This window comes from Helianthus annuus, chromosome 15 (genome assembly GCF_002127325.2).
Source record: "Helianthus annuus cultivar XRQ/B chromosome 15, HanXRQr2.0-SUNRISE, whole genome shotgun sequence".
Lineage (NCBI taxonomy): Eukaryota > Viridiplantae > Streptophyta > Magnoliopsida > Asterales > Asteraceae > Helianthus > Helianthus annuus.
Window position 1 is genome coordinate 96759015 of NC_035447.2, and position 19671 is coordinate 96778685.

At 37.1% G+C, this 19671-nt stretch overlaps 3 protein-coding genes across 4 annotated transcripts; 1 reads left to right on the forward strand and 2 right to left on the reverse strand.

Moving 5' to 3' along the window:
* Positions 1–3112: 3112 nt before the first annotated feature.
* Positions 3113–6156, reverse strand: LOC110937079 (ER lumen protein-retaining receptor). Its single transcript, XM_022179488.2, has 6 exons — positions 5892–6156; positions 4879–5144; positions 3835–3950; positions 3677–3750; positions 3394–3457; positions 3113–3302 (listed from the first exon to the last, which is right to left on the reverse strand). The coding sequence occupies exons 1-6, from the start codon at positions 5980–5982 to the stop codon at positions 3266–3268; spliced, it is 648 nt and encodes a 215-aa protein (XP_022035180.1). The 5' UTR covers positions 5983–6156; the 3' UTR covers positions 3113–3265.
* Positions 6157–11070: 4914 nt separating this feature from the next.
* LOC110937077 (ethylene-responsive transcription factor ERF062) lies at positions 11071–12199 on the forward strand. Its single transcript, XM_022179487.2, has one exon. It carries the CDS (start codon positions 11095–11097, stop codon positions 11959–11961), a length of 867 nt encoding a protein of 288 aa, XP_022035179.1. The 5' UTR covers positions 11071–11094; the 3' UTR covers positions 11962–12199.
* A 1601-nt stretch (positions 12200–13800) lies between these two features.
* Positions 13801–19197, reverse strand: LOC110937076 (high mobility group B protein 15). Of its 2 annotated transcripts, none has more exons than XM_022179485.2 (7): positions 19092–19197; positions 17453–17665; positions 17287–17365; positions 16700–16862; positions 16507–16611; positions 15157–15554; positions 13801–14609 (listed from the first exon to the last, which is right to left on the reverse strand). In XM_022179485.2, exons 2-7 carry the CDS (start codon positions 17623–17625, stop codon positions 14031–14033), a joined length of 1497 nt encoding a protein of 498 aa, XP_022035177.1. In that variant the 5' UTR covers positions 17626–17665; positions 19092–19197; the 3' UTR covers positions 13801–14030. The 2 variants fall into 2 exon arrangements, with proteins under 2 accessions (XP_022035177.1, XP_022035178.1); XM_022179486.2 differs by lacking the exon at positions 19092–19197 and adding an exon at positions 17800–18699.
* Positions 19198–19671: the final 474 nt, after the last annotated feature.

Here is a 19671-nt window from a genome sequence, read left to right on the forward strand (position 1 = left end):
ACTTTTAAACAAACCTATGTTACTGTCACACCCCAACCAATGGCGGAAACATCGGGATGAGACGAACAAATTGCTCAAAACTTCGTAACACTATGTGACAATATAAATTAAATTGAATTTCATAAATTGCTAAAAATGTCATACACGAATCAAACGTAAACTACATTGTTTCAAACATACATTGGCAAATAAATTAATCTAAGTGTGTTTCTATGTCCACCTAAATCTTGTTTCTTCGCTTAGCATCATCTTGTCTATCAAACATGCAACATGTATTAAAATACAATCAACAAAAGTTGGCGAGTATACAAGTTTTCATACATAGCATAATATAGATTAAATTGTTTAACGGCTCATATCCAACATGAATAACAATATGCAAGTTACTAATATGCTGAAACGGTGTAACAATATGTTCAAACCCAAGAATCCAACGCGTTAATATAGCCTATCCCAAAGAATAGCGGGAGGTTAACATGTTTAACTTAACAATACCCCAAGTTTCGTGGGCGGTGCGTTAATCCTATAGCGCTATAATTGTTAAGGTAGGCTTGTACAAAGTTAATGAGCATATCGACATGAAAAGTTTACATAGCATACGAGATTAACAAGCATCATATAGTTTCATGTTCAACATGGATAGAGAGTGATTCAAATAGTTTCAAGTGTTTTGTGTTTTTACATAGAATACATATTGCACCCAAAAGTGTTTAAAAGTAAAAAAACGGGTTCGAGTATACTCAAAAATTGCATATGCTTTCCGATTATCCAATTGTGACGAAGTTGTCGAGACTAAACGGATGAATGTGTTTGATTTAGGGTTTGAGGGAAGATTTACATTCGGGTTAAAGGATTCGGAGTTTAAAGTGTATGAAATTAGACATTTAAGAAAAGTAATCACCTAGCACTCATAATACTTGTTCTTGACACTATGAAACTCAAAATAATTTAAATGTTTTCATGGGTTAAAATGCCCGTTAGAATCGTGACAAGCATTATGGTCCTTAGATGATATAACCTACTATCTTGACAAACGACCACTAGTTCATCATCAAGAGTTTGGTTTCTTGAATATATTATATAAGGTATATAGATATTATAATGTCACATAGGTCAAGCATGAGGTAGAAGGATAAATCCTCCATTTAGGAACCTCTTGTGTATTACATATAAGTCATGCATGAGGTAGGATGAATAAGTCTTCCATTTAGGTACCTCTTGGTGTTCACCACTACACTTGTTGTTATAAACAATCAAGGAGGGTCATGAACATACAATAAAAATGAAATTATTACAACTAATCTAAGGAAAAACATCAAGTAATGTGTGGATTTTCAAGTAGGATAGCCCAAGCTAACCTTATAATCACACAAACATCAAGCTTGAAGCTTGTTCATTACTTGTGGGTTAAACCCTTATCAAAACAGAATGTTTTTTAGGTTTTAACCTCTGATTTTACATGTCACAACCTTGTTTTTAAGCCCAACTAACCATACAATTGATTCTGAGCATAAGGACATAGGAATGTGTATGAGATAACTCAAGTTTAAGCAAGATTAACAAAGTTTGAATCAAAACAGAAAGTTTCCGTCCACTTTAGAGCCTTTTTGGTGAAGTTCCAGACCTTGGTTTTCCATGGGAAACCTGTGGAATCATCCCTAAGGTTGTTCCAAGTGATTTGCAAGAAGAATCAATGAAAAAGACTAAGAAATGAAGAAGTTATGCTTGTTTTAGCAACTTGTGACGAATCTGTCCATTTTGTAAGTTTCCAGCTGATTGAGGGTGTTTGAGAGTGAGTTTGGAGGGTTTGCAAAGTGGAAAAATACTTGGAAAATGCTTAGTTTATATAGGGAAGAGTTAGGTTAGGTTGGTGGCAAGTTATTAATGCAAGAAACACATTTAGGCATCAAGAAAACACAAAACAATGGCCCAATCCGCGACCAGACTTGGCTGATCTGCGGATCACCTAGCCTCGCGGGCCGCGAAGACCACGGCCAGGTGGGTCGCTGGCCGCGAGCCGCACCCCTGGTGCCTTAGTTTGAGTTTTTGATGGTTATGCCCCCTGGACTTACATATTCGCATGTTTGTAAGGTAAATTATGGTGTTTTAAGCACAAGGAACATAATTAAGGGTATGATATGTAATTATTTTATAAAACTCACATAAAAACAAGTATAAACATGTATATTTGTCGAGATTCAATGTCGTATTTGCGTAAGTTGCACATATAGTCGCGTGTTTGCAAGTTTGACGTATTTAGCACAAATTAAGATTAAAGTATCACATGTTAAATAAATTTGAACGTATGAACTTGTATAGAGGGTGTATAACATGTATGTACGGAATACAGATGATTCAAATCTCGGATTTTCCAACGATTAAAGTCTTGGGTTGTCGATGATGAAACGAAATACGATTATGAAAGAATCAAGCTTTCAAAATTAGATTTACAAGACACATGTACTAAATTAGGAAAGTTTCGAAAAAACGAAGCGTTACAGTTACCGTTGTAGCGGGTTAGGTAAAAATTATGGGTTTGGCTATTTGCACACATAACCATTCTATTTTAACACCCAGCCGACATTTATACTTCTTGTATAGGTTTATACAGTGTATTAAGACTCATCTGCCACCTATATGCCTCGTATAGTATAGTCCCTAACCTTAAAAGCGAGAGCTACAGTATAGCCTTATACTAGATCCTACAGTATATTACAACATAGTAAATAGTATAAAAGTGTTTGTCATATATATTTTCTTTTCATAGTAAATAGTATAAAAGTGTCATATATATTTTCTTTTCATGAGAATTTCTACACCGTATGAACCTATATGAACATATATGAGGCATATAACCCAATCATCAGACTATCAGAGATGATATGACAGCAACAGTTTTTGTTGGATGTTGAAAAAACTATACGCCACGTATAGATATAGAGATATACATGACGTATAGAGGGTGCCAAAATTTGGCAAAGAGGTGTTTGTAGCAGGACCCTAAATTATTAAACGTGTTTGTAGCAGGATTTAAAATGCTTGTGTTGTTCCTGTTGCTATGCTTCAGTTCAAGTTGGTTGTTGAGCAGGTCAACTCCACATAGGGCCAAACATTTTTGAGAAAAAAAAAAACAATGTACACTTAATAGCTTCAGTACATTCATCACTTGTTATCCAAGTTATGACCAACATTATCTTTGTAAAAGTATATAACAAAAGTATGATTCTTTCAACTACCAACTGGTGCATACTATATAAGACAAGCCTCAAGCTGGTAATTGGAGCTTTACATTATTCTTCCAACTGTGTTCAAGGAGTAAAAGGTTAAAACAATTACTTCAGATTTTTGGCGAAAAACATGTTTCAAATTTAAGGGGTAGTTTAGTCACTTTACCTTTCAAAGTAGTAGTAGAAGAAATCAGCATAGAGCAATGTTTGGACTAGCCCTGCTATCCAAGCTGCAAGATCAATAGCATTATACGTTAAATGTAAGTCAGGCAATATGGGTGGGTTGGGTCGGTTCAGGTGACAGGTCAGCACAGATTCGAGTCAAAACATGTTCTGTCCAAATTGTGTTCTTGCCAAAACGGGCCACTTTAAAATATATATGTATGTATCAATTTGGTTTGGGACAAAACATGCCGTTTTTAAAAAGTATCAATGAGGATGAAACATACTGATCCAATGGACATAATGAGGCTCGGTGAAATAACGGTAGATCCAGTTCAAAATGTACAATGAACGGTATGCTCTGCACAAAAATCAAAAGATAGTAAACTTTAACATAACATAAACTTAAATGTTATCAATACAGGTGCATAAAGAAGCGCATTACCCTAGGAGAAATACATATTGACCGGTCAAATTGTCAATATTTTTGGTTCTTTGCAGCAAAACCAACTGAGGAAGTATAGCAACAGCTTCCAAGTATAAAGAGAATGTCCACATTACCTTTTCAGCGTAAACATTAAATATGTGTTAGGCAACAAATCCTAATGACAAAATCCTTAAACTGTTAAACATAAAACACGTAAACGTGCGGAGCCGCTCATGAGCGACTCAATACTGGCTCGCTAAAAGCCCGAATCGAGCCAACTTTAAACGAGCTTGAGCATAAATATATGCTTGTTTAATAAACGAGCCCAGGCCCAAGTTTCGGATACCGAGCTCGGCTCAGCTTGCCCGCATAAACGAGCCTGCTATTTAAACAAGTCTAATAGTTTTTATTTAAAAAAAGATATATATTACATAAAAAAAAGTAATTATATATATAAAATAAGTTAAAAATAACTAAACAATATATATATAAAATTAGGGTTGGGTTCATTTGAGAACTCTAAATGATTACAGATTTACAGGACTTTCAGAACACCTAATAAATAATCATTTTAGATAGATATTTTTATATTTATGGTACTTTTATCATTTATTATATGAATTTTTACGAATACATACATGTTAAGAGTATTTTACATATGTGTAATAACCAAATTATATATGTGTAATAACTAATTTCATATTTATAAAAAAAATAAAAACTAGTTTACATATGTGTAATCATAAAATTACATATAAAAATGATAAAACTGCTCTTAACACGTATGTAATCATAAAAAAACATATAACGAATGAAAGTTCTATATAATTATAATTCTAAATATAAATAATTATAATTATAAATTTATATAAATAAAATAATTAAACAATAAACGAGCCGAGTTCGAACCAAAACAAATTCTGACAAGCCGAGCTTGAGTGTTCGATACAGAGCTCGTAACAAGTAGAGCTTAAACTTTTGTTAACCTAACAAAAGGAGCTCGAGCTTGGCCTGGCTCGTTTACACCCCTATGTCTAGCTTACATTATTCTAAGTTCATTACCTCTTTGAAAGTGAACCTTTCATGAATAAGTAGAGCTAAAAGCAAACAAGGAAGCACTAGAAAATAATGTCGAAAGGTGTCTTGATCTTTATCATATGATCTTCGAACAATCCTGTGGCGCCTTATATACCATACAATAGAGAAAGAACTACCCAGAAATATTAACTTCATTACAGTATTATATACTGAAATGAAATCTGTAAATATATCTAAATAGCGAGTAGCAAAAACCAGTGCATATAGCTCCTGAGTCTTCAATGAAACCCCTACACACATATTTGGATAAAAGAAGATCAAACAGCATGACAAGACCCCACAAATCAAATAAACATATTGGTTTACAACAACTAAACATAATAAGATCAACATTTATAACCTAATCGTGATTAGCATCATGGAAATAAAAGCTGCATCTCTTTTACGTATCAGTTTTTTATCAAGTAAACCGTTCATAATTTCTTCATCCCTTTAGCTGTTTAGCCTTATACACGCCGGCCCTAATTTATACCAACTTTGACCCAGATGAGCATGAAGCGCTACCTCAAGGTATAGCCTCTCGCGCATTTCTACGTCTCTCGTTGTTTTTTACATATCAGCCTCCTGCACACCCAAATTTCTACCAATGTTGACCCCATGTTTTCCGGATAGTCTCATCTCACGCATGCTTTTAAAACCAAGATTAGCAATAACACAAATACAACCCAAATGGAGGAACGTAGATCGGTTGCGAGTAATCTGAAATGTACAATGTTTGACCAACACAGCAATTGCATTTTTCCCTAAATCATCAACCCTAATTGCTAAATATATCAACCCTAATTGATAAAACCCTGAGCCCAAATTGCTAAAACTATGAGCCCTAATTGCTAAAATCACAACAAACCAACACTTGGATACATAATCAGATTAGCATTCTAGTTAGAAATCAGGATTTATATAAAACTAGTTGAGAATCTATCATAAATCAACTGCAAGTTGAGGGGAAAGAGAAGCAATGGAGTTAGGAAATGTACCTGCACAGGATTTAATGGTGTGGATCTTGAGGAGCAAGACGAGGACACTGGCCAGATGAGTCATGTCCCCTGCAAGCCTGAACAGATTCATCTTGAAACTGTGTAAGTTGTGTAGTGATTGATGTATAAAGTGGAACAGATCTCGTTGGAAGTTCAAAGAGACATCTTCGAGTGATTGAAGCAGACAGAATGAGATTGTTCTTTCTTACTCAACCCTTTTTCTCTAGGTAGAGGAGGATCAAAAAGTGGGTCGGGTTTGTTTCCATAGATGTGAATATGTTTTTTAGTGAGAAAAAAAAAAAAAAAAATGCTCGGATAAGGTTTTGGGACCAATAGGTCCTGGGTTCAATTCCTACAAAGGGGGTTTTCTCATATTTATTGGGTTTTCTCCTGAATTGGTGTATAGGAGTTACTAGTGGAGATGGATATGATCGGGTGGTTCCGCTGGTGGCACGATGATACTCCAGTGGTCCGTCAGTGATCCAAATTTGCTGTTCAAAAAAAAAACTTTCTAAAATTACAGATGTGGTACTCAACTTTTGCAATTTCGTTTCCGGATAGTCACCGGCGCAAATTGTGGTTAGTTTTTGGTATTAAGTGGATGTGAAATTACTAAAATACCCTTACTATTAAACATAAAATTTAAAACAATGAAAAAGAAATTTAATTATATTGTGTGTTCCACCTATATTATAAAAACACTTTAACTAAAAATCAACAATCCCTTCCCTGTAAAAAGCTGCTGAAGCTTTCTTTCTCTCAATCTCAGCAAACACATAAGCCCAATTCAACCAAGATCATGATTCAAACACATAAACGCAATTAGAATTTATAAAATTAAACCAATAATCAGCAAATCAAACCCATTGAGCTTCAATTCAAACAGTGCGAACAGTAACATAAACAGGGCACAAAAATAGCAAATTAGTAATAAAAATTCGATTTTCCAACAAACCGAAAAGCCCAATTGAATATTAATCAGAATTAGAACCCACCCATAAACAAACGCGATTAAATTAGATAAAATTGAGGGGATACTTACAGGATGCGTATGTGGATGAGGGCAGAGATGAGGAAGTGGAAGAAAGATGAGGTTGAATGGAGAATTGAATTGTACAACAGTTTCAAGTGTTCGAGTTCGTGAAGAGAGTCCGATAGACACCGAATCGATTCGAATAGTGAAGCTCGGGTGCTTAGGGCTTCGATGTATAGATCGGATTCTAGGGCGGCGATTGCGGCGGTTTTACGACGGTGAAGGTGTCGTTGGAGGTTGTGATTGTGGGTTGAAGGTGACGGCGAGGTGGTGGTGGGTTTAAGGTGCAGGTTGAGGTGAATTTCAGAGAGAGAGTGTGTGTGAGAGAGAGGAAGAAGATGAGGTGGCAATTTTGTCATTTCATACCCTGTAGGCCTGGGTTTGGCTGTGCTTAGCAGCGCGGAGGTATGTAGTGCGTGGTTCCGTGGGAGGGACGTAATTGTGCCCTCCTGGTCGGCTGTTAGTTGTGTGGGATTCCCAGTAATATGTATGGTCATCCGGGTCGGTACGACCATGCCCTTCGTTGTGGGATTGCGGTCCCAGACGGCTATGGATGCCGGAGCCGCGATGGGCTGTAGACTGCCGCCTAGTCTCGCCATGAGGGCCTAGGCGGCTCTGTATAGGGCCCCTGCGGCGGGACCTATATGAGGAATCGTCCTCATCGAGCGTGCGGACATCGCAGTAAGAGGAACCGCGGTCCTCGTGCCTACTTCGAGAGGCTGGGTGTGTGGGGACCCTGTTGTCGTATTGCAAGATACGACCCGCAGGTGTATGTGGTGCGGGGGTGGGACCGCCAGGAATTTGCGCTTCAGCGCAAACTTTATTATATGCTGCGGCCAGCATAGTTTGTTGTTGGAGATACCAGGTATGAAGGTCCATGCCTGGAGGTATCACAGTAGCATACTGTGAAAAATCTGGTGCGGATGCAGGGGGAGTGCCCCCTGGTGCGGATGTGCCTATGTGGCCAGCGTTTTGGGCTGGGGGAGCAGTCCCCGCAGGCCCTGGGTTTGCGGGGTTTAGACTTTCTCCGGTAGCATTATTTGGATGATCAGACATGATCTCAAGAAAGAAAGAGATGCGAAAAAGTGTTAAGAGTAGCGGTGGGCGCCAATGATGAAACAGTGGTTAACCAAGAGAGGTTAATTCACTGGTCTCGTCATGTAGGGTTAATCCCTTCTTTCCGAGGATCGGTGGCTGGACCGTCAGCTGGGCTGTCTCCTGCACAAGGAAAACACACCGTGACATGTAACAAGGAGGAAGAGGTAGGGGGTGCTCCTTGTTACCACTCTCCGGCGTGAGAATCAGTAATTTTCTTGGGAAGCAAAGTGTGGGATAGTAGTAGTAGTGAGAGAGTTGAGAAGCGATACCTCAAACCTGGTTTGGGATGGGTATTTATAGCCTAGGAGTGAAGGAGGGTGGTTGAGTTGATAGACTGACGACGCGCCGCACTTATGCAGGTGTGTCAGGCTTGTCGGCTGTGGAGGTGAAGCCACGTCCTACTGCGGTGTCAGTCTGTGCTTACATATGGGCTGACAGGCGACTGTCATTGGTGCCACTTGCACTGCAGTGTCAGTCCCACTTGCCTCGTGGGCAGGATGCAGTGTCGCGCCACATCGCTACCTGTGGTAACCGCTGTTGTTTCCGCGTTCTCACTCTGGCGAAGACTGCGGGATGCGGTGCTAGGCCGCATCGCCGCTTATGGTAACTGTTGCTGTGGTCCAGATCCCTTGTTGTGACGAAAATGTTAATAGGATGCGGTGCTAGGCCGCATCGCTATGTGTACACCCATTTTCATACACAAGGTAAGGAGATGTTCATAGAATGCGGTGCCAGGCCGCATCGCTTATGCCTAACTTCATTTTCTAATCACTTGACCAATTAGATTCGACAGCTGTGTTCGCGAATGCCCGCACGGACACAGATAAGTTCTTGTTGGTGGAGGTTTTTTGATAAGGGTAACAGTCACTCGCGGTTGTGTTGACGCGAGATCTGGAACCATACCCCTTCACTCATCATAGATACTTTATACGCTTGATACACAAAAATCACTTTCTAAAGACAATGGGTTATAAAACTATAGACGTTCACTATGACCAATTTTAAGTAAAGGAAAAATGTAAACATCACGTAAACACTTTTTCTTAAGCACTAAGAATATAATGAGAGGAACATACAGGATTTGTCAGCTAAATAATCTTCTTATGAAAGCTAAAATACCTTTTTATTTAGAGTTAATACGAGTTAAGCTTTAAATTAGGAGAAATTACGTCGACTCAGCTGGCGGGTTTATGCTTTACAATGAGTCAGACGCTGCGTTGTAAGAAAATAGTCATTAAATACGTAATTTTGATGAGATAATGGGTCAAGTCATGTTTGGTGGAGAGCATGATGAGTAGATAGTCTTAAGTACAACATATTTTCATAGTCAAAAGATGACATTTTCTATACTATCTTGACAGGTCATTTGCCTCATCTCTAAGCATGCATCATGTATGTCTATCCATACACGTACATAAACAATAAATAATTAATAAGTTAATAATATACTAGCAAGATTTTTCCGCACGTTGCGACGGGAACTCAATTGATTTGTTATGGTATCCGTATGGTTTCAACATTTGATTTAAAGTATATTCATGCAAAAGAATGTGTATTACATCGAAAACTATAAAAATGAATGCCGGTTCCATTAATAACAATACCAGTACCAATGTCGATAAAAACCATAAAAACGAAGACCAGTTCCAGTTCTGATACTAACAATACGGGTACCGATGTCAGCATAAGTTATTTTGAATAAAACTCTTTTTTCAACAAAGTTCATTGTGAAAAAAAATATAGGTATTGGTTCGGTTCGTCACTGTATTGTCTTGAATAAAACTCATTTTTCAACAAAGTTTATACATAAATATCGATAATAAATTATTAAATACGATCATGTATTCAACTTTTAAAAAAGATATTGAATATAAGTTATCGAAAGAAAATCAAATGAAATAAAAACTAAATGGGTTAGCAATGTATAATATTTAAAACATAATGGTTGAAATAAAAATTAAAAAAAACTTTGAATATAATATTTGTTTAATATTCATGGAGAGTTTGAATTGAATTTGAATTAATTAATTAATTAATTAATTAATAATATGTATAATATAATAATGTTAAAAGTGAACGTATTAAATAATTATATATTATCTTTTTCTACATCCTAAAAGCTAAGTATAAGTATTTAAAAATCAATAATTCTTTTTAACATATTACATTCTATCAGAAAATGAAAACACAAATTATTATTTAAAAAATTGTGTTAAGTTATTATTTATTTTGTATTGAGTTAACTCTCATTTTCGTCCCTATGGTTTGTTCACTTTTGTCATTTCAGGCCACTTTTAAAAAATGCACTAGTCCCTGGCATAGTGGAAACATGCCACTTCAGTCCAAAAATTAAAACTCAGTTAAGTCAGACATGTTACATGAAGGGTATTATTGTCAATTCATATATCTTCTATTTTCACCTTATTTTATGAATTGACTCTTCATTTAACTTGTCTGATTTAACTAAGTTATAATTTTTAGACTGAAGTGTCACGTTTCCAGTATGTTAGGGAGGAAACAGTTGCATTTTTGAAAGTTGGCCTGAAATAGCAAAAGTAAACAAACCACGGGGACGAAAATGACAGTTAACTCGTATATGCCACTACTTTGGATCTAGAAAAACACAACAATGTCAATGACTTTCCCATGCTTGAGGCTTTCGTTCCAAAAGTAGAATAAGATAAGGTTAAAAATTGATGTTGGCACCTAACATGTTGGCTGTAAACATGTGCCAATCATAAGGTGGTCCTTTTCCTTTGATGCCAAAAGACAGCCATCAGCCAGTTTACTATAGCAGCACCCTTCAATATCTTATATTATCACATTCTTAATCTACAGACAGACAACCAATTAACAAGTCTAATTCATTGTCACAAAAGCAAAAGACAGAAAACAACATTAGGCATCACATGATCACTACTAATACACTCATAAATCCTTTGTTTATGAGGTTTACAAGAATATAAAAACTACTATGTGGTGAGGTGTCAACATTTAATTGGTCAATAGAATGTTCTAGTGTACATTTCTAGATCATTAAAAACCCATATTCTGTGTGTTCCTTATGCACCTATGGAGGATCAACAATTTCCTAAGATGGAAACTTCCCTCCAGAAAGAATTCATCCCTACTTATTTTCAAGAAAATTCAGATGTGACCCGAATTATCAACAGTTGGGAGGGTCGTAACGGCCTAATTACTTGTCACGCTGGAGGTAGTAGCGGATCAAGATCTTCATCATCAACAACAACTTCACCACCTTCACTAACCAATGCCTCAAGATTCCCTAACCTAAGCCTGCTTTTGGCTGAACCAGAGGGTGCAACCAGTAAGCAAAACCTGCCAAACCACCACCTTACCAAAGGCTCGGGTGACTACTGGCTGGGGACAATGAAAACACAGCCAATGAAGTATACAGGGAAGCGAATTGCCGATACTACCATCAGAAACACTTGTGTTTGTTCATCAAACAAGCTGTTTAGAGGGGTAAGGCAGAGGCATTGGGGGAAATGGGTTGCAGAAATCCGGTTACCAAGAAACCGGACTCGTGTTTGGCTTGGGACGTTTGAAACAGCAGAAGAAGCCGCTTTTGCGTATGACACGGCTGCTTATTTGCTAAGGGGTGATTATGCACATCTAAATTTTCCTAATATGAAGAACCAACTAGTGGCTAATTCAGTAAATGGCCACACTGCAGCTCTTCTTGAAGCAAAGTTAAAGGCTTTATCATCTCATAAGAAATCACCAGCCGACCAGGAAATCACTCTATCGGAAAGTTTAGTGACTGAAAAGTATACGGGTTGTGACTTTGGAAATGGAGAAAACAAGAAGCCGGTAGCAGCGGAATCCGATGACATAGAAGGGGTTCGGTTGAGTCGAATGCCATCTTTGGACATGGATATGATCTGGGATGCTCTTCTTGTAGAACAACCGACTTGAACATAACACCGAATTCGGCGGTTTGGGTGTAGTCTAAAGGGGCTCGAGTAAATTTCAGGTCAGAATTCCTAAACATGGTTAGCTAAATGGGTCACGGGTCAGCTTTGACTTACCAGCTGACAAGCACGACCCATTTCATAGAGGTGTGGATTCATAATATATCTTCTTTTGTCAAAAATGTTGCATTTTCGCTTTCTTTATTATTTTTAATTATTGATTACAAGTTTTGGTTTTGGTATGCTAGTTGTTAGTCGTTGATGGAAACAATTATTATTTAAAGGGTTTTGACTTTTTATTTTAATATTATGGATTTTTTTTTAATTGTCGTAGTCACTTCCAATTTCAGAATTTTCCATATGGACCCTCTTTTAACTTTAAGCATCTTCTTGGGCAGCAATCCTAATTTATTAGTTAGGATATAGTAACAACTTTGAACATCCTCAGCCCTTTTTTTTTTTAAGGGTGACTTTCAATATGTACATGGACCATTGGTCACCGGGTTCCTGTTAAAGACGGTTATCCGTCAGCCCAGCATTCGCAGACGCGATGTTCTATCGGGCATGTTCTATCGGGCCCTGACTGCCGCTCTGACTGACCTTCGCCCGGAAACCATACTGCCCCTCCGGATCGAACCATGCCTCGGTAGGAAACGATCCATCATTGGGACGTCCCGCACCTTTCGCCGTAGCCGGGAGTCAAACCGGCGTCTCCAAGGAGAACACCGGCCCAACTAACCAGCTGGGCTATGGTGGGGTGAACACTTTATTCCTTTAAATATATATTCAATTTAACCTTTTCAAAAATAAGTTATACCTTGAATATAAATTAAGACATCATCGGTTTATAAAATCATATATAAATTTTAATACGTGATTGAATTTATACAAAAACTAAGGAGTGTTGTTGAACTTCATCACATGATCATTAAAAAGCGATGGGTATCGTATAATAAATTTGGCTTTTACAAAAGAAAAAAATCTAGTTCCCAAGTACCTACTTTTGAGGAAAACTTACCCGAGAGTATACATCATAAATCATAACATTGCTACATGGGAACATTATATGAAAATTTCCATGGAATTTGGGTCACTAGAATGTGGCTACGCGGACTTCATAAGCAAATAAGAGTGTATGCCTCAACATACGATGGAGCAGTTTGTTGTGTTCTTTTTTTAGGTGGTGTACGTCTACACCGGGCAGCGTATGACTACACGAGCCTATGCACAGTTCTGTACAACTTATGTTTATCTCTATGTTCGCACCCATACTCACAATTCATACAACGTTTTACTCTATACCGCACCCCACATGTAATCTCGAATATTTGCATTGTAAGATCTCAAATTAGTGCTCTATACTCTTTTGAGGTTCATGACCTTAATTTACCACATATCAACGAATGAGACTCATGGTCCAATTTTACACATTATTTCCTCAAGATCTCATTTTCACACATTTTATACGACATATAACAAACACATTTACTCATGTATACTTTCTAATTTATGGAATTAGTTTACTAACCTTGTACATTTATTCCCAATTTGTATGTCTCTTTCCTCAACCAGTTGACCTTCTAAAAGTCAAAATACATTAGTGTGTTTCCTGTACAAGCATGACTTGCTATTATTTGATAAATTTCACTACTTTGATCTCTACGCATGCTCAATTTGTGTTTACCTAGAAGTTGTGAGTCATTTTATTTTAAGTGAACACTACTTTTATGGGTCAGAGCTGGATCCGGCCATGACCCCACAAATGGATCATGATCTGGCCCGTTTGTTTACGGATTGTTATATATCTGGTTTTATATATCCTCAATGGGCTGAAGTAATACGAAAGAAAGAAAGAAGTCAATCTGGTCAAATTAAAATTCATACCACCGAAATTTGTTCAAGTTTGAGCAAAAGATTATGTTTCTGACTCAACAAAGACTACTATCGCTACCGGCATGCATAATATACCGTACCAACCAAAACATAAAAACATGTTAAAATTCTAAAAGGAACGGTTTTTATAGAAGGTAACCGAAACATAATGCTTATGTCTGCTATCAAAAATTGGATCTTTTACCTTGGAATCTCCAAATCCCTTTGCTCATTAGTAACCAAGGGCCCGTTTTCATCGAACATTTCCAAATCCTGTTCTTGCTGGTCACCTGATTTTCTCTTGTTTTCATCATTAATATCAGGAATCATCGGTTCATCGTCAGAACTCTTTTTATCTAGATTTAAATTATTCTCTTGGATACGTGTTAATTCATTTTCAAAAACTAATGGTTCGTTCTGCGGGACAGGCGTTGACTTTTGTTGACCCGCCTGGTAATCTTCAATATTGAGTGATTGTTTACACTCTATGTCAACACTATTTTCAGCTCCTGTTTCAAGATTTGGGACCTTACCTGTAGTTTCTTCCCCGTCACCTTCAAAGCTACTATCGTCATCATCAAGATACTCGGAATTTGGCTCGTTTTCCTGAATTTTATGAGAATTTGCACCGTTGATTTCCATATTTGTGTTCATCACAAAATATTGTTGTTGTAAAGGCGTTGAAGTCGTTAAAACTTGTTCTCTCTTGAAACTCTCTTTATAATTCGCCATTTCGCTTTTGTATCTTTCTTTATCTTTCACCGCCTTTTCCTGGTAAACCTGACCACATGAAAAAAAATCCGTCATTTCAACACGTTTACTTGAATGGGTCGATTCAAGTTATATTTCATCTATAACCAGTTAAAAAAGAAAACACATTCAAGCGTCACACGACGTGTGTTTTAAATGCATAAAACCTCTTAAATCTCTTGCTCAAAATTTGAAAAACTATTGAAATAATATAACGAGTAAATTGTCATTTTCATCTATGAGATTTGGCCACTTTTGCGACTTTCATCCAAAGGTTTGTTTTTCCACGTCTATGTCCTCGTGGTTTCAAAATATTGTCATTTCCATCTGATGAAAAACAAACTTTTGGACGAAAGTCGCAAAAGTGGCCAAACCTCAGGAACAAAAATGGCAAGATTTTGAAACCACGAGGACCCGGATGCTGAAAAACAAACCAATGGACGAACGTCGCAAAAGTGGCCATACCGCAGGGACGAAAATGGCATAACTTTGTAATCATGTACATTTATTATTTGTACAAAAAATAATGAGATTTTCACAATTAAGTTATTGGGGTCAACAGAACCCATTGACTCACCGCCTTTTCAGACTCGGTAAGTTTGTTCCACTCTTCACCAATCATCCTGCTGATGGCTCTATCTTTGGCGGTGTGAAGTAACTTGAGTCTAGCATGTTGTTCAGCGAAAAAGAAATTATAACCGCTTCGGTTAGGTTTTGGGTGAGCGGGATCCCTCTTTCTAATTTCGGATTTCTTCCTACGTCTACGCCTACACCTAACCACGGTTGCGGTTGCATCCATAGTTGCTTGAACCCCATGTTTTGGTATATCATATAGCGGTGTATGTGTTTGCACTGTTTGATAAAGCACACCTTGTAGCCGCTCTCCGCCTATTACAACCGTACAAAGATACCCACTTTCAAATTTTCCATCAAGCACACCAGTCACCGGTAAACCTATTGATGATTCTAGAGAACCTGCATCGTTACATTTTACGGTTTTTAAACTGACTAAGAAATGAATTTAACAAAATGATAATAAACAAACAATAAAACGGTTTACGGGTGTTTTTCTATATTGTTTTCCTAAAAAGTAAATGAAACGGATGGTCCTGTGGTTTAGCAAAATTTTGGATTTGGTCCCTAGCTTTCCAAAAGTACACGGATGGTCCCTGTGGTTTGCACTTAGTAACGCATTTAGTCTCTAACTTGGACATGCTAATATTGGCGTATAATATTTAGGGATTTAGTATTGAGCCCATGGGCCGGTTTATCTCTCTATATTGTAACCCTATTGAATGAAATACAAGGAATCAAGTCTTTTCCCATCTTACATAGTATCAGAGCTAGCCTAGGCTCTATACCATTTCCGCCACGCCACACACAAATAACAAAACCCTAGCTAGCCGTCACCACTTGAGAAAAACCCTAGATAGGGCAGCGTGCCGTCACTGCCTCCGCCACCCTGTCCAGCCGCTGTTAGTTTTCCGTTTCCGTTTCTTTTTTTTCTGGTTTCATGTTCAAATAAAGCTTCATTTACGGTTCTAGATTCACCGGTGTTCGCTCTATATATTGTAACCCTATTGAATGGAATACAAGGAAGCAAGTTTTTTACCATCTTACAGCTAAAACCATAACCTTTAGATCTGTTGACCGGGAACTAAATGTGTTACAAAATGCAAACCACAAGGACCATCTATGTACTTTTGGAAAGCTAGGGACCAAATCCAAAATTCTGGTAAACCAAAAGGACTATACGTGTACTTTCAAAAAGCTAGGGACCAAATCCAAAATTTTGGTAAACCACATGGACCATCCGTGTACTTTACTCTTTTCTAGATTACGCAATCACAATCAAAGTGTTTTTCTAAATTATATCTAATCACAGTCAAAATGGAAGTTCAAACACCCGCTTAAGAATGATAGTGACCTTTAGTCGATGCATCTTCGTCTGTATTCGTCCTCTGCCTCGTCAACGCTGTCTCTTGAATTCCCGATATTGAAGTCTGGGTCGTTTTAGTACCCTGCCAAGTATCTGAAGAAATACATCGTTAAAAGAAAACAATATAATAATAAAATAATATTAACAATTGAGAATTAAGAATTAAGAGGCGTGCACAAACCAGTAGGAACAGGAGTCCATGCTTTAGCCTTAAAATAATAAACTTGTTCAAAGTGATGAACCAATGACATATAATATTTTCTCAAGATAAATGAAGCGTTTGTAGCAGAAGGCGGAAAGCTGAAACAATTAGTCACCTCTCGCCATTTCTTCTCGTCAAGAACCTGAAAAATTCAATACGGAAACTTGTAACAATAGTAATTGCGCTATTATTGAGGCATAAACGTGAGGGGGTGTCTGCGCATGCGTTTTGTAAGTGCTTATGCGATAAAAGTCTAATCAAAATCATATAGCCCGGTTATAGAAAAAATTGATTTATTTTGTTTGGTAGCCAAGAAAACGCAGGGGACCCCACCAATACCCAGCTAACCAATGAGATGAGCTAATACACAAAAAGTAAAATAACTAAAAAACAATTTTGTTAAAAAGAAGGTGAGATTTTGTGGAATGGCTAGTCTTTGTAATCCGAACATGGTTAATTGAGCTCTCCAAAAACTAAAATCTGAGCATTGGGACTTCTATGGAAACAACCTTCAAAAACGCAAATCCAGACACCTGTAAGAAGACTAAGATCAATGATTATGGTACCTTTTTAATGCCTCCACGAGAAGTAACTTCCATAAATAGACGATGCAAGTCTAGATCCTTGCCACCAACAATAGGAATCCTACAACAAACAACAACGTATCCAAACAAACATGAAACAAAACACATAACAGAAACCGTTAGGCTTTAAGAAAGGGTAAAATCTTACTTGAATTTGGTCCCCATAGCAGCATGAAATTTCCCAAGAATATCCATGAATAAGTTGGGACTAGCAATAACATCTTCGTATTGAGCTATGGGCGGTGGATATAAATAATACTGCATAGGGTTCTCTGCAACTGGAACCGAGCTTGGGTTTTCTGTAGAAGATGATGCTGCCATTGCCGCTTTACCACCTCAATTTGTAACAAATGTTTCTTTACTGAAAACACATATAGATAAATGAAAACATTAAGTATCAAACAAAAACATAACAGAACACATGACCCACAAAATACAAGTACAGAAAATGGAAATTAATATCAAATTACATTTAAATTTGCCCTAAACTCATACCAGAAAATAATACTTTTCATCATACTCATTGATAAGTCTCTTTTATATCATCAAGACCCCTCTCTCTAGACTTTGATAATAAATCACTAATGAAGCTATTATCACCCTCTATTGATTTGATTGATTTTTAAGGTTATACGCCCATATACAAGGGTTAAGGAACCGTTATATGGCCGCATAAAAGGGTTCATGCACGGTTAAACGACGGCTGTATAGAACCAATCGCCGATGAAATGACTGATGTGACAAGTCGACGGCTTGTACATTAACTTTTTTTTTGGAACGGCGACTTTCTTGTATTAGGCTACCGCACCACCCAAATTGGAGAGCCCTGTTGTCCCACTCCGGCCTGACTATGTGGTCTTAACCGGGCCCACACTGGCTTCAGAGTTTGACTTGGGCGTTCCCCCAGGAAACCATACCGCCGGCTGCCACTTGACAGTCATCGTGCCACCACAAGAGCAGAACTCTCTGGCATAACACACGGTGGGACGAAACCCGGGTGGGCTCAAAATAAAGTTTGGCACCTCTGCAAGGAGGCTAGGCTCTATCCATCATTGCCTAATCAACCAAAGTGTCACAAGTGACGATTGAACTTGAGCCTCCATTAGAAAACCTAAGTCTTCCTACCACTAGTCCACAAGTGGCGGATGGCTTATACATTAACTAAAACCCCCTCATTAGAGTGTATGCATAGCAGCACAAAATTCCACTTTGGATTTGCAGGTTAGAACAACTGTAATATCTTATCTTAAACATTTTAAACAAATTAAATCTATTACATTTACAATAGAAACTGTCATCAATCAAAATCATCATTTTATCCATAACCATCAAACCAAAAATCCTCAAATTTAACAAAATTGCAATGAACAACAAGGTTTAAACTCCAATCTATTAACCAAAAATCTAACAATTTTTTTTTTTTTTTGAAAATTAAAGATTTAGGATTGAATTTATGTTAAGAATACCCATTTGGATTTAAATCGTATATGTAAAATCGCAAAAAATAAATAAATAAATAAAAACGAAAAGCTAAACACAAAAAAGTGAAAAACGATTGAAGACGAAAGAGATCTGTGATGTGGGGCAAACTCAAATCATTGATCGAAAGAAAAAGCGAAAAAAGAACCCTACTTGTACACATTTGGTGAACAACAGTGACGGGTTTTTTTTTATTAAATTTCATGTGGGTCATCCCACCAAATCATAATATATTCTTGATTAAATTATTGAAATGATACGTGCATAAAGTCAAAATCCCAGATGAAAAAATGCGAATAATAACTTACCAAAGACAGTGACAGGCCGATTTTGCAGAAATGGGATATCGTATGAATATGAAATAACAATAAGCTGCTTTTTAATGGGAGAAAGGGTTTGGTTTGGTGAAATTTATATAATACGATTTATATGTATATTAACGTTGTGGAGGATGATGAGATTGATTGAATGATATTATTGTTTGTGAAATTATGGTTTTGCCCTTTCATATCATTGCTTTCATATTCTCACATTTTAAATCGAGAAGAGAAGATTTCGGCAATTTGTTATCTATGGGTTACTCTATCACCATTAAATAAATGATAAAATATAATAAGTGCCTATGATTTATCATCGGTTATGTTAACTTAAAAGAAAATTGTAACTTTAGTTAATGTTAAAGGAGACTATTTGCTGACATTGTAAAAACTTATATGGCGAGCAATAAGCTATGTCAGCTTAGCTTTTATTACTTTACTAGTCTAAGTACCCGTGTAATACACGGGTGGCTAAACAACAAAAAATTTATACTTTAACACATAAATACTTTATTATAGGTTCGTTCGAATATTACGATAAATAATATCTTATAAAATTAATTAACGATTA

Coding starts and splice junctions, on each gene's coding strand:
- LOC110937079 (XM_022179488.2), bottom strand. CDS start 5,982: ATGAATCTGTTCAGGCTTGCAGGGGACATGACTCATCTGGCCAGTGTC. Junction 3,751..3,834: donor CAATATGTATTTCTCCTAGG/GTAATGCGCTTC, acceptor ATTTTTGTGCAG/AGCATACCGTTCATTGTACA. Junction 3,303..3,393: donor TTCTACTACTACTTTGAAAG/GTAAAGTGACTA, acceptor CCTTGAACACAG/TTGGAAGAATAATGTAAAGC.
- LOC110937077 (XM_022179487.2), top strand. CDS start 11,095: ATGGAGGATCAACAATTTCCTAAGATGGAAACTTCCCTCCAGAAAGAA.
- LOC110937076 (XM_022179485.2), bottom strand. CDS start 17,625: ATGGCAGCATCATCTTCTACAGAAAACCCAAGCTCGGTTCCAGTTGCA. Junction 17,366..17,452: donor GCTATGGGGACCAAATTCAA/GTAAGATTTTAC, acceptor TGTTTGTTGTAG/GATTCCTATTGTTGGTGGCA. Junction 16,612..16,699: donor ATGGACTCCTGTTCCTACTG/GTTTGTGCACGC, acceptor GTATTTCTTCAG/ATACTTGGCAGGGTACTAAA.